At 33.2% G+C, this 13,227-nt stretch overlaps 1 protein-coding gene across 6 annotated transcripts in view; it reads left to right on the forward strand.

The window, feature by feature from the left end:
• LOC145246820 (uncharacterized) overlaps positions 1 to 12,586 on the forward strand; it is a 37,587-nt gene extending 25,001 nt beyond the window's left edge. For all 6 annotated transcript variants that reach the window (XM_080108652.1, XM_080108651.1, XM_080108647.1 and 3 more), the window contains exon 2: positions 11,470 to 12,586. In XM_080108652.1, coding sequence (XP_079964778.1) covers positions 11,491 to 12,408 — 918 coding nt within the window. In that variant the 5' untranslated portion in view covers positions 11,470 to 11,490 and the 3' untranslated portion in view covers positions 12,409 to 12,586. The remainder of the gene's footprint in view (positions 1 to 11,469) is intronic.
• Positions 12,587 to 13,227: the final 641 nt, after the last annotated feature.

The raw sequence follows: 13,227 nt of genomic DNA on the forward strand, positions 1-13,227 counted from the left end.
AGTCCAAGTGCTGTTCATCTGATAGCTTATTTCTTTCAGCATATTGGAATGGTCAGTTCTTGACAGCACCTGTTTCTTAGCACAGAAACAATCTTAATTATTATGTCAATTTTTTTTCTGACTCATCAGAAAAATAGGAACTCAGTCACTTTAAAAAGAAAAGAAGAATTTGGGCATGATTACATAAATCCGAAAAAAATCCGAAGAATAGTTGCGATTGTGTTTGATGATATTTCCACGTCTTTGATTGTTTATATTTGATTTATTCATACATACGTGTGTGTGTGCGTGTGTGTGTGTGTGCTTAGCATTCTTTTTTTAAGCATATTTTGTCGAGTAACACAGATAATTCATGTCTGCTCATTCTGGTTTGGCTCCTTATTGTTTTTATATCTTTATATAAAAAGAATAAGTCTGTAATTTGGTCTTGAAAATGATATTTGGCCTGATGACATGGTCTCTCTGAAAAGAGGCACTGCAGAAACATGTATGTACATATGTAGCCAATAATGTTTGCATGTATATATATATATATATATATATATATATATATATATATATATATATATATATTTATATATCTCTTTTTTTGTTTTATTTTACTTCAGTTGAAGTTCTCATAAATCAAGGGGCACCCAACCTGGGGCTAACACTTGAAGTCTATATGAGATACAAAGATATTCGAATGTTCCATTTAAGTTCGTTATTTCTCAAACACTGAGTTAATAAAGAAGTTGAGAACATAATTTTCCTCTCCCCAATTAACCATTTTCATATATTGTATTATATCTTTTATTTTGGTCTCTCGGTCTTACTGGATTCCAGGACAAGAATTTATCTAGTCTGGTGGAGTATCCAGCTTCGTGCTATTACTTGAGGTAATATCACTTGGAGAAGGTGCACCATTCCTCGGAAAAGCTGTGGGGTAACCGTATTGAGGAGATCTTATTTGTGCTGCGAATACTATGTGATTTTGAATATTTGGTCAGGGTTTACTTCTATGGAAAAAGTATCCTCATGCCAGATTGTTCTGACAAACCCCTGTACAGAGAGACCTTAGACATTCGAGGATAGTGTCTATGTGTGTGTGTGTGTGTGTGTGTGTGTGTGTGTGTGTGTGTGTGTGTGTCTAAAGAAGCTTTGAATAAAAAAATGCAAAAATAAAAATAAAGATTGCAGTTTAGATTCTTAGAATAAAAAAAAATTAATTTTAACCTATCGCAGACTAAGCACCTACATAATCTGATTTCTAAAAAGAATTCATTTATATATGGATGAAAAAAAAAAAGCCTTCACTTAAATTGTTGACTAGAAATAGACTTCTGCATAAACCGATTTCGCAAAAGTCTTCAATTTTAAAACAGAATTTAACTACATAAGGATGAAAAGAGAAAACCTTAACTAAAATTTTGTAAATAGAAAACGGGGATCATCAGCTTCTTACCATGTAGCTGTTTCAGAGATTTGATATATATATATATATCATATTATTATTATTATTATTATTATTATTTCATGTGTCCTCATAAAAAGTTATAAGAAGATATAATAATTTATTTATCTATTTCCAGTATTTACTCTTTTAGCTTGACGATCCCTTACAAGGATCAAACGTAGAAAATTTTGTGTAGCTTAATTACCATATATTTTCATAACTATATATATATATATGTGCCATATAACTTTTAAAATGGTCTACACAAATCAATTCATGTTGTTTATATAAAGTATATCTATAAAGCTCTACCTTGAGCACTTTTAAAAAAAACTTAAATTCATTTTGTCAAATTGAAAATGCTGTTCAGTGATATTTATCGCTACGAGTCTATTCGTGCGTCCATTCCTGACACAGACTGATAAAGTGTCAAATATTGGAAAATTCATATGGCTCTGTATAACAAATTTCGAATTAACATTTCTGCCTTCGCTTGTTTCAGCTAAATTCCTACTTCTTGGAGTTTCTGCATGCTGCTGCTACTACTACAAGCGCTATAGCTCGCTCTCTCTCTCTCACTCTCACTCTCTCTCTCTCTCTCTCTCTCTCTCTCTCTCTCCTCCCCCTCTCTCTCCCTCTCCCCCCTCTCTCTCTCTGTGTAATCAATAAACAAGAGAGGAGGGAGGGTAGGAAACGTTGCTAGAATCTCTCACACGCCTTTATAAACACCATTCGTTGCTGTGTGCAGCGAAACTCATTCCTTCATTTCATTATCGTATCGCTTATCTCCCTTTAGTCTGAGATGACACTGGACAAATGTTGACCTCTTTATACAAATAGAAGTTTTTTTTTTGTTTGTTTGTTTTTTGCAAAGGACTCATTACCACTCGAGGATAAAGGTCAATGAGTGTACAGTAGTCAATGGGAAAATGTAGTAATCGTTAGTAATGGAAATTTGGTAAATTGGATTACTTAAGGAGATGATTAGTCAAGAACTTTTTTACGTTGAACTTGAAGACGACCATATTGTAGTCAGGTGGAAAGCAGGCAAAGAAAACAGAGTTGGTTGCTCCAAACATATATTATATCGTTTATCGGTTACATATTTACACGCACGCACACACACACACACACACACACACACACACACACACACACACACACACACACACACACACACACACATCTACTGTTTTATTTATATTGAAGAAAGAAAGGAGTTTTAAATTTTAAGAAATTCAAAACCCCAGTTTTACTGCTTATCTGCGGCAAGGCACGACAAATGTACAGCTGCTCCTGCTGATTCTCTATTTGTGTGATATTTAGGCACGACAAATTGCTCCTGATGTTTTTTCTTTTCTTTTCCTAAAAATCTTTAAAAAAAATAATCAAGTTTTATGTATTTATTTATTTATTTGAGACTTAGGAATAAAAAAAAAACTAAGTTAGATATAAAAAGAAAAAGTTCCGTTAAGTTAAAAGAAAAACGTTTACTTTTAAAATCGTAAATTTTCTTCTTTAATTTTTTTATAGTAAGGGTTTTGGCTGTTTGTTTTTTTTATAATAAAATTTTGTCCTTCAAGACAATGAAAAGGAAATATATCAGCAAATTATTTAATTTCTCCAAATCTTGATCCTTCAGTTTCGAGGAAAAAAACCCCCAAAACTTGCTTATTTTTACAAAGATTCTTAGCAAAGAAAGCAAAAAACATGCCAGTCCGTCTAAATTAAAATCAGTTTCTTTTTGTGGTTCTTGGCGTAACAATCCTAAGTTGCTCGAATGCTTAAATATCACACAAACTTCTTTTATGTTCAGAAACGATAGAAATAGGATAGTGCTTGCTTTGTGATTGTATAATGACCTCTGTTAGAAAAATGGCTTTAAGGGAATCAAAACTATTTTAGTTTGTCTTGCGCGCTCTATGTTGCATACTGTTTTATATAACATGGGTGCATATATATATATACGTGTAAAATGTATGTGCATACATATGTATAAATGTCTCGGTTAGTTTCTAGTGGGTGTGGTGTATATATACATCCAATTAATATTATTGCAATGTTCTTTTCCATTAAGTGGCCAGCTGCGGGAGATTGGTTACACATATAAACATTCATTTACTATGTGGCAATACATAGCATACACTGGACACCTATCGTCCAAGGATGGAATACTGTTGCCATATCTGGGCAGGAGCTGCTAAAAACAGCCTATCCTGCCTTGACAGAGTACAAAATAGACTTCGTGGCTTAGTGGGGGATGCCCTTTTCTCTACCCTGCAACCTCTCTCCCACAGAAGAGACTTTGCGAGCCTATCCTTGTTTTATCGTTATTTCCATGGCAGGTGCTCGTCTAAACTCCAATCTCTGTTCCCTCCTCGCCAATCATTCACGAAAAACACCCGTCTAGCTGAATCCACTGTGAAAAATTTCCCCCACTTTATATCTGTGCCTAAATCAAAATGCGGATTCCATGAACAAAGCTTCTTTCTTAACTGCACGCCTGTGGAACTCTGTTCCGTCTGCCTGCTTCCCACCGGACTACAACTTGGATGTCTTCAAGTCCAATGTTAACAAATTCCTAATGAACCGCCCCCTTAAGTAAACTCTTCATCAAATCTCCACACTAATGTAATGTACTTGCAATAACCCTTATCCCTGAGTGGCTTCCGGGCCTTGATAAGTGGTGATCACTGTGTAAAAAAAAAAAAAAAAAAAAATCTCTTTCCTCTCGGTGGGTCGATAATTGAAAGTTTCTTCAGAAAAAAACATCAAATTGAAGTTATATTTGTATATAACTTTATTCACGGGTCGTTATTTCCCATCAAAGCTGCAAGATGATGTGATTTCTACATTATGCTAAAATCGTGTTTTTTCCAACTTCCAAAACACATAGACGATATCTTCCATTCTAACTTGTCCGACTTTCCTAGTCTGACTCCAAACTCTAACTAAGACTCTACGTATCTTTCCTAACTATCTCATTATGTCATTAATACGTGTCACATTCAGGTCACCTCCATCGGTAATGTTTTAAAATTCATGTTTGTTTTAACATTCCTACGTTAAAATTCTCGATACATATTTCCTAAAATTCTATTTTCCAAATGCAACAACAATCATAATAATAATCATTCAGGTTACTTGGCATCCTGCAGCAGCGCTCTATATAACATCTATATAACATCTATATAAAAAGAAGATTGAGACCATACAACAAACTGCAGTGATGAAAACAGTCAAAATCTTGAAGTACTCAGCAAACAACAAAATAAATACTTAATACATAAGATACTCAGCGCTTCTACACTATTGGGACAAAATTTCAGAAATTGTAAAACTGAATTTCACATGAAAACAATGGTATCTACGTATTCCTCGTATTTTTTAAGATGATTATATCCAAAAATTATGAAAATCCATAAGGTAGAAAATTATTTCTTAAAGAAAATAAAAATAGATTTTGATGAAAACTGTTGTAAGACACAGAGTTAAAAAGGGAGATAATTGTCCGTTTTGATTTAAACAAGATGGACGCAATTTTTCACCTGCTAACACCATTAAAGTTTTTTTGTTTTTTTTTAATAATTCAGTAATATTCAGGTAATTTCGACTGCATAATTTGGAAGCTACCATTTTAATTTATTAGAATTGACAAAAAAATCAGTAGAAACCATAGTTTTTTATCTGAAAACTCCATTTATCTTTATCTACAAAATTTTCATTCTAATAGTGTAGAAGCGCCAGACACTCTGATGAGCATGGTTACTGGTACAAATATCAATTAAATATTTCTGTACATATGGCTTCACCTAGTCATAAACAAAAGGTCAATATAGGTTATGTGAGATGACCTTGGTATATCAATGGATCTTATCAAATTTATAACCTATGATAGACTGGGAAGTAGATGCCCATTTAAGGGTTGGAGAAAAGGTAATACATGATGATCTGAAAGTTGAGGCTTATACCAAAACCTATTTCTAGGACGGAAACTGGAGGGAAATGCTTTAAAAGAAGTTACTAAACTGCACAATTCCAATGACAAAGTCTTAGAAATTGGTAGGTACATTTACTCTGTGTGTATTCATCCGTCGAAATGACAAGGACCATCTGATCATCCTGTAGGGTAGGGTGGGGGGGGAGCCAGAGTGCAAGATCGTGGGGAGACCTCTGATCCTTTTAAAGTCACAAATGGAGTGAAACAGGGGTGTGTTTTGGCTCTCACCCTGTTCTCTGTGATGCTGACGGATGCCTTCAGAGACACTGATGTGGGCATTGGAATCAGGTACAGATTTGACGGATCAATCTTCAACCTCAGGAGGCTACAAGCTAAATCTCGGGTTGCATCAGACACTGTAAATGATCTTCTGTTTGTTGGTGATTGTGCCCTTAACGCTACCTCTGAGGCAGGCATGCAACACAGTGCAAACATAATCTCAGAGGCTTGTGAAAATTTTGGTCTCACAATCAATACCAAGAAGACTGTGGTAATGCATCAGCCGGCTCCGAGAAAACCATATGCAGAACCCAACATTTCAATCGGGAGACAAAGACTCAATGCAGTTAACAAATTCACCTACCTTGGCAATACGCTCTTCCGCAATGTAGTCATTGATGATGAACTCAACACTAGACTCGCTAAAGCAAGCACTGCCATACAAATGTATGGGTCAGAAGAGGTATCACCTCCATAACAAAGATTAAAGTCTATAAAGCTGTCATACTCACCACCTTACTCTATGGATGTGAGTTGTGGAGTATCTAGAAAATTAAATCACTTCCACACCACCAGACTGAGGAAACTACTTGACATAGGCTGGCAGGAAAGGATACCAGACACAAGTTCTCATTCGTGCTGGATGGGAGTCCAGCATCCCCACTATACTGATGAAGGTTCAGCTTCGCTGGGCTGGTCATGTAGCCTGCATGCCAGACTACAGACTACCCAAAAAGCTTCTGTTTGTTGAGCTTCAACATGACAAGTGCTCCTATGGCGGCCAAAGAAAACGATTTGAAGACACCCTGAAGGCATCACTGAAGCCCTTCAACGTTGATCCGTCATCATGGCAGCAGACAGTTTTAGATAGAGCCAAGTGGTGGGCTGTTCATGACGGTGCCTGCAAATATGAAAGTTACCGAAAGGTTATTGCAGAGAAGTGCAGGAAGGACAGGAAGGACAATGTTTAGAAACCCTTAACATCTGCTATGATTCCCTGTTCCCACTGCAATAGAACTTTTCAAGCAAAGATTGAGCTTATCAGCCATATCCGCACTCACCAATGATGACTCCCCCCCCCTCATTTACTAGTACAAATATTAACTAAATATGTTTGCGCAGGTAGTCGTAAACAGATATAAATTAGACAAGAAGTCATAAATGAGTTATGTGGGTGACATCTCGGGGAAATAAACATTGTTTCTTTGAAAAAAAGGAAACAGTTGAACTTAGGTCAAAATTCTTGATGAGCCGTACCCTCAAGTAATCCAATTTACCAAATTTCCACTACTTATGATTACTATGATATTATCCCATTGACTACTGAACACTCATTAACCCTTATCCTTGAGTGGCCTCTGGGCCTTGATAAGTGGTGACTCCTATGTAAAAAAAAAAAAAAAAAGTGACATTTAGCAGCAGTTTGAGAGAGTGAAACTTTGATGGAATTTTACATGATCATTCAAAGAAACAAGATTTGATGAATCGGTAGCATAATCAAGTTAAAAATGATTGATTCTCTCTAGTTTGTTCTCTTTTTATTTGCACTCTTTATTTGTTTCCTTTTTGTTTGTTTTCTTTTTATTTCCTCTTTTTATTTGCTTTCTTTTTATTTGCTACTTTATATTTTCTCTCTTTATTTGCTCTATTTTATTTGCACTCTTTTTATTTGCACTCTTTTTATTTGCTCTCTTTTTATTGGCTTCCTTTTTGTTTGATCTCTTTTTGTTTGCTTTCTTTTTACTTTCTTTCCTTATTTGCTTTCTTTTAATTTGCTTTCTTTATTTGCTCTTTTTTATTTGCCCTATTTTTTGCTTCCTTTTTATTTTCTACTTTTTATTTGCTCTCGTTTTATTTGTTTCTTTTTTATTTGCTTTCTTTTTATTTGCTTTTCTTTTTATTTGCTTTCTTTCTTTGCTTTCTTTTTACTTTCTTTCTTTTTATTTACTTTCTTTCTTTGCTTTCTTTTTATTTGCTTTCTTTTTATTTACTTTATTTCTTTGCTTTCTTTTTATTTGCTTTCTTTTTATTTACTTTCTTTCTTTGCTTTCTTTTTACTTTCTTTCTTTTTATTTGCTCTCGTTTTATTTGTTTCTTTTTTATTTGCTTTATTTTTATTTTCTTTCTTTTTATTTGCTTCCTTTTTATTTGCTACTTTATATTTACTTTCTTTTTATTGACTTTTGTATTTGCTTTTTTTATTTGCTTTCTTCTTTATTGCTACTTTTTTATTTGTTCTATTTTCCTTTGCTTTCTTTCTATTTGCTCTATGTTCCTTTGCTTCCTTTTTGTTTGATCTCTTTTTGTATGCTTTCTTTTTACTTTCTTTCCTTATTTGCTTTCTTTTAATTTGCTTTCTTTATTTGCTGTCTTTTTATTTGCTCTCTTTTTATTTGCTCTCTTTTTATTTGCTCTCTTTTTATTTGCTTTCTTTTTATTTGCTCTCTTTTTATTTGCTCTCTTTTTATTTGCTTTCTTTCTTTGCTTTCTTTTTACTTTCTTTCTTTTTTTCTTTTATGTGCTTTCTTTATTTGCTCTCTTGTTATTTGCTCTTTTTATTTGCTTTCTTTTTATTTGCTCCTTTTTTATTTGCTCTCTTTTTATTTGCTCTCTTTTTATTTGCTTTCTTTTTATTTGCTCTCTTTTTTATTTGCTCTCTTTTTATTTGCTCTCTTTTTTATTTGCTCTCTTTTTTATTTGCTCTCTTTTTTATTTGCTCTCTTTTTATTTGCTTTCTTTTTATTTGCTTTCTTTTTATTTGCTCCTTTTTTATTTGCTCTCTTTTTTATTTGCTCTCTTTTTTATTTGCTCTCTTTTTTATTTGCTCTCTTTTTTATTTGCTCTCTTTTTTATTTGCTCTCTTTTTTATTTGCTCTCTTTTTTATTTGCTCTCTTTTTATTTGCTTTCTTTTTATTTGCTTTCTTTTTATTTGCTCCTTTTTTATTTGCTCTCTTTTTTATTTGCTCTCTTTTTTATTTGCTCTCTTTTTTATTTGCTCTCTTTTTTATTTGCTCTCTTTTTTATTTGCTCTCTTTTTATTTGCTTTCTTTTTATTTGCTTTCTTTTTATTTGCTCCTTTTTTATTTGCTCTCTTTTTTATTTGCTCTCTTTTTTATTTGCTCTCTTTTTTATTTGCTCTCTTTTTTATTTGCTCTCTTTTTTATTTGCTCTCTTTTTTATTTGCTCTCTTTTTTATTTGCTCTCTTTTTTATTTGCTTTCTTTTTATTTGCTTTCTTTTTATTTGCTTTCTTTTTATTTGCTCTCTTTTTTATTTGCTCTCTTTTTTATTTGCTCTCTTTTTTATTTGCTTTCTTTTTATTTGCTTTCTTTTTATTTGCTTTCTTTTTTATTTGCTCTCTTTTTATTTGCTCTCTTTTTTATTTGCTCTCTTTTTTATTTGCTTTCTTTTTATTTGCTCTCTTTTTTATTTGCTCTCTTTTTTATTTGCTCTCTTTTTTATTTGCTCTCTTTTTTATTTGCTCTCTTTTTTATTTGCTTTCTTTTTATTTGCTTTCTTTTTATTTGCTTTCTTTTTATTTGCTCTCTTTTTTATTTGCTCTCTTTTTTATTTGCTCTCTTTTTTATTTGCTTTCTTTTTATTTGCTTTCTTTTTATTTGCTTTCTTTTTATTTGCTCTCTTTTTTATTTGCTCTCTTTTTTATTTGCTCTCTTTTTTATTTGCTCTCTTTTTTATTTGCTCTCTTTTTTATTTGCTTTCTTTTTATTTGCTTTCTTTTTATTTGCTCCTTTTTTATTTGCTCTCTTTTTTATTTGCTCTCTTTTTTATTTGCTCTCTTTTTTATTTGCTCTCTTTTTATTTGCTTTCTTTTTATTTGCCTTTTTTGCTTTTTTATTGCTTTTTTATTTGCTTTCTTTTTATTTGCTCCTTTTTTATTTTGCTCCTTTTTTATTTGCTCTCTTTATATTTGCACTCTTTATTTGCTTTCTTTTTATTTGCTTTCTTTTTATTTGCTTTCTTTTTATTTGCTCCTTGTCTTTGGCTTGCTGCTCGAATAAACTATCAGCATGTTGAGATGAATAAATCACCCCTATTTCAAAAGATCTTGTGTCATTTTATTTTAAGTACATAATGTTATGAGCATGAAATAGCTTTCTTGCAGCTTCTAAATGAGGCTCAGTCCTTGGAAGAGACAGCACATATACACAGTGGAATGGTTAATTTTTTGTGGCTAAGCGAATGTTTTCTATACAATGTTGTGTTAGCAAATCTCGTGAGATCTTATCAGTTCTCATTCTTTTTATAGGAAAATACATGATTCCATTTTTCTGTATTATTGTGATTCTTTTAACCACCATTTTTGCATAAATGAACTCATAAATATTATCTGACGAACAAATGACTTGAGAGCACCAAAGCATCAATATTATTATGCTCTCATCAAAAGCTTAAACAAAACTATTATTAACAACAGAACTATCATCAACAACAGAACTATCATCAACAACAAAACTATCATCAACAACAAAACTATCATCAACAACAAAACTATCATCAACAACAAAACTATCATCAACAACAAAACTTGTTATAAGCATGCAATCATCTTATTCCAATATTATCAGGAAGACAAATAGCTGAGGAATATCAAAGCCTTTTTGCTTTTGCTATTATTAAAATAAGCCTTCATTAAGAACATCTATTTGTCATTGACAAAACAACTATTTTCTTCCATTATTGTGAGAAAAATCACTGATTAAATATTGCAATCAGTTTTAAGTTTATTTTCTGGTTGTTTTTTCTTGTCACCATACTCTTATCTTTTATATAAAAGGCAACTGTTGTCTTTTTTTTTTTTTTTTTTTACGGTTTTCTTCTTATTTTTTTAAAACTGAGAATGAAGCAGCCTATTGGATGGCAGGCATTCACCCGCTATCTCAAATTTAAAACAAAAGATCTTTTTAAAATTTACCCACTCCCTTTAAGTGCGATTGTTTAAGTCTTTCCTTCACTTGGTTCACTGGGTTTTTGAAATTCTTTTTGGTGAGTTCAATTGCTCCTATAATTACTGGAATGATGGAGATCTTCCTTAGATTCCAATTTCTTTTCATAAAATCTTCGTATTTCGTTTATCTTTTTCCCCTCTCAGCTCTGTTTAACCCAGCATCATTGGGGACACTAACTTCTACTAAGGTTGCTTCTTTCTCTCTCTTGTCCCATGTCAGGTTTAATAGCTATGTTTTCTAGGTGTATAGCTGTAAGAATTGCATCGTCAAAGAAGTAGATGACGTATGACTTATTTCTAACTGTTATTTCTAGTATATGTTCCGTTCTGTTTCATTTTACTTCAAAGTTCTCAGAAATCAAGTGGGCCCCTTCCTGAAGCTTACACTTGATCTCTATTCCAATTTGTTTTTTAAATTTTCTTCCTTTGAAGATTGTAACATTGGGTATTGGATAGCCAAATCAGCTGTCAACATTGCACTGCTTTTTATTGCAACCAACCAAGAGCTCTTTTTAGTATCCTCGTTGTTCCCTTAAGTGCAATTGTTTGGGTCTGTTTTGTGCTTGGTTCACTAGGAATATTAGTTAGGTAGGAGTTCAAGTTCAAGTTTTAATATAAAGATCTTACACACACTTCTTAATCTTTTCTGTTTTGTTTTGTAAGGTGCTGGGTAATGCCAGCTTGCCCTGCTAGTTAATAATACTAGTGATGTAAGATCTCGTCAGTTTTCGTTCTAGATTGAATTAGCAAGTCCCATGAGATCTTGTTAATCCTTGTTGTTTTTATAGGAAAAACCAATTTTATTCTCCTTATTTTGGTATTATATAACACTTTTTCGTTTCCTTACAGAATCTGAAATTGAGAGCAAACATGCAAACCGAAGAATCATCCGTGGTTAACATTGAAGATGGGAAAGATAATGCTTTCTATTGTGAACACTGTTCATTCACAACGCACTATTACAGCCGGTTAGTCAGCCACTCTGTCGTCCATTCCAATGACCGTCCCTATGCTTGCGAGTACTGCCACTATGCAGCCAAGCGCAAGAGTGATCTTAAAAAACACCACATCCACAAACACAAACTCGGCGATTCTGAGAAAGCAGCAAATAGCTCCACTTCTTCCAGTCAGTTGGATGTGTCTGTTTCACCGAGTTCCTCGCATCAGCAGCAAACCCAACAATCAGTTCCTATCACATACTCCTTATCACCCGAGCAAGAAGTCACCCAGAGCCCCAAGAGCATCCATGATGTTACAGACGAAATTTCCATCCATAGTGGTTCCAGTACCCCAAGCATCAAAATTGAGTTGAATGAGGACATGTCTGAAATTCGTCAGTACGAATACACAATTCCATTACCCACAGCCAATTCCGTGACAGATACCAATCCAGTAACTGTTAACTTACCTCATCTGTTATTTCCTCACCAATCTATATCAACCTCTTTTGCACCGACCGTCTCAAGTATGGGGCCACATATTATACAGAATTCACATAATTCTTCCTATAATATCCAGAGTATCGAAAGCTTGAAAGGTAACCACACAAATCAGGTCCTTTCTCCTTTGACAGCATCTGGTCCCGTCAGCTTAAAAGATGTTGCGACCATAACCAACCAGTGTTTTTTTTGCAACCACTGTAATGTTTTGTTTTTCGACAATGGTCTCTACGTGATGCACATGGGACTTCATCACTCTGAAAACCCGTGGCAATGTAACCTTTGTGGACAAGTGCACAATGACGTCTATTCATTCACTTTGCATTTTATTACACAGCATAAATCCTAATTTAAAAAAAAAAAAAAAAAAAAAGGGGTGCTTGTTCAGAATTTCCCCAATATTAAGAAAACTAAAATAAGGAAAAATCTCTATGATGTATATACCTCTTATGAAAAGAAAATATTATATTCTAAAAATCATGTAAAAGTAGTTTTATTTTTGTTAATAAAATAATTTTTAAACAATTCATGTGAATTTGTAGGCATTATGACAAAAATTTCATAAGTTGGAATTATCTTGAGTCATTTCACTTGGTTTTTGAAACTACTTCATTTTTCTTATCCTGTATTTAATATTTTGATTGCAGAAATTCCTCTCTGGACCAAATTACTCTAGGTTTACAATAACAGATGCTGCATACAAATTTACTATGCCTAAACTATTACCCACCATCTTATGTAACTTTTGAATGCTGTTACAAACACATTCAGTCATAATATTAAAATGCTAGATTCCTCCGTGGAGAACCGCCATCACAATCACAACATCATAAGAAGAAGAAGTTCCTACTTTTCTCTCTATATATTTAGTCCTGCCACTGCAAACAGTTGTTACCGCGTATGATTCTTCATTTTTCTACTACGGTGCGATTACACCCTTCTGTAACTGCAAGATTACATACATTAGACATAACATATTCCATCCGGTTTCCGCAACAAAATTAATCACTTCTCCCCGACAATGTTCCGGCTTTTACAATTGGCTGAAACCGGACATTCTCATATTCCAGAATGTAACGAATTCCTACATTAACGAAAATTTCTAAAATTTGACAAACATGGCGTTGCCCTCCCCAGAAGACATTAACTTTAAAACGAACAATAGTTA

The sequence above is a fragment of the Euprymna scolopes genome, chromosome 24 (assembly GCF_053919585.1).
Source record: "Euprymna scolopes isolate OS-2025 chromosome 24, ASM5391958v1, whole genome shotgun sequence".
NCBI classification, from domain to species: domain Eukaryota; kingdom Metazoa; phylum Mollusca; class Cephalopoda; order Sepiida; family Sepiolidae; genus Euprymna; species Euprymna scolopes.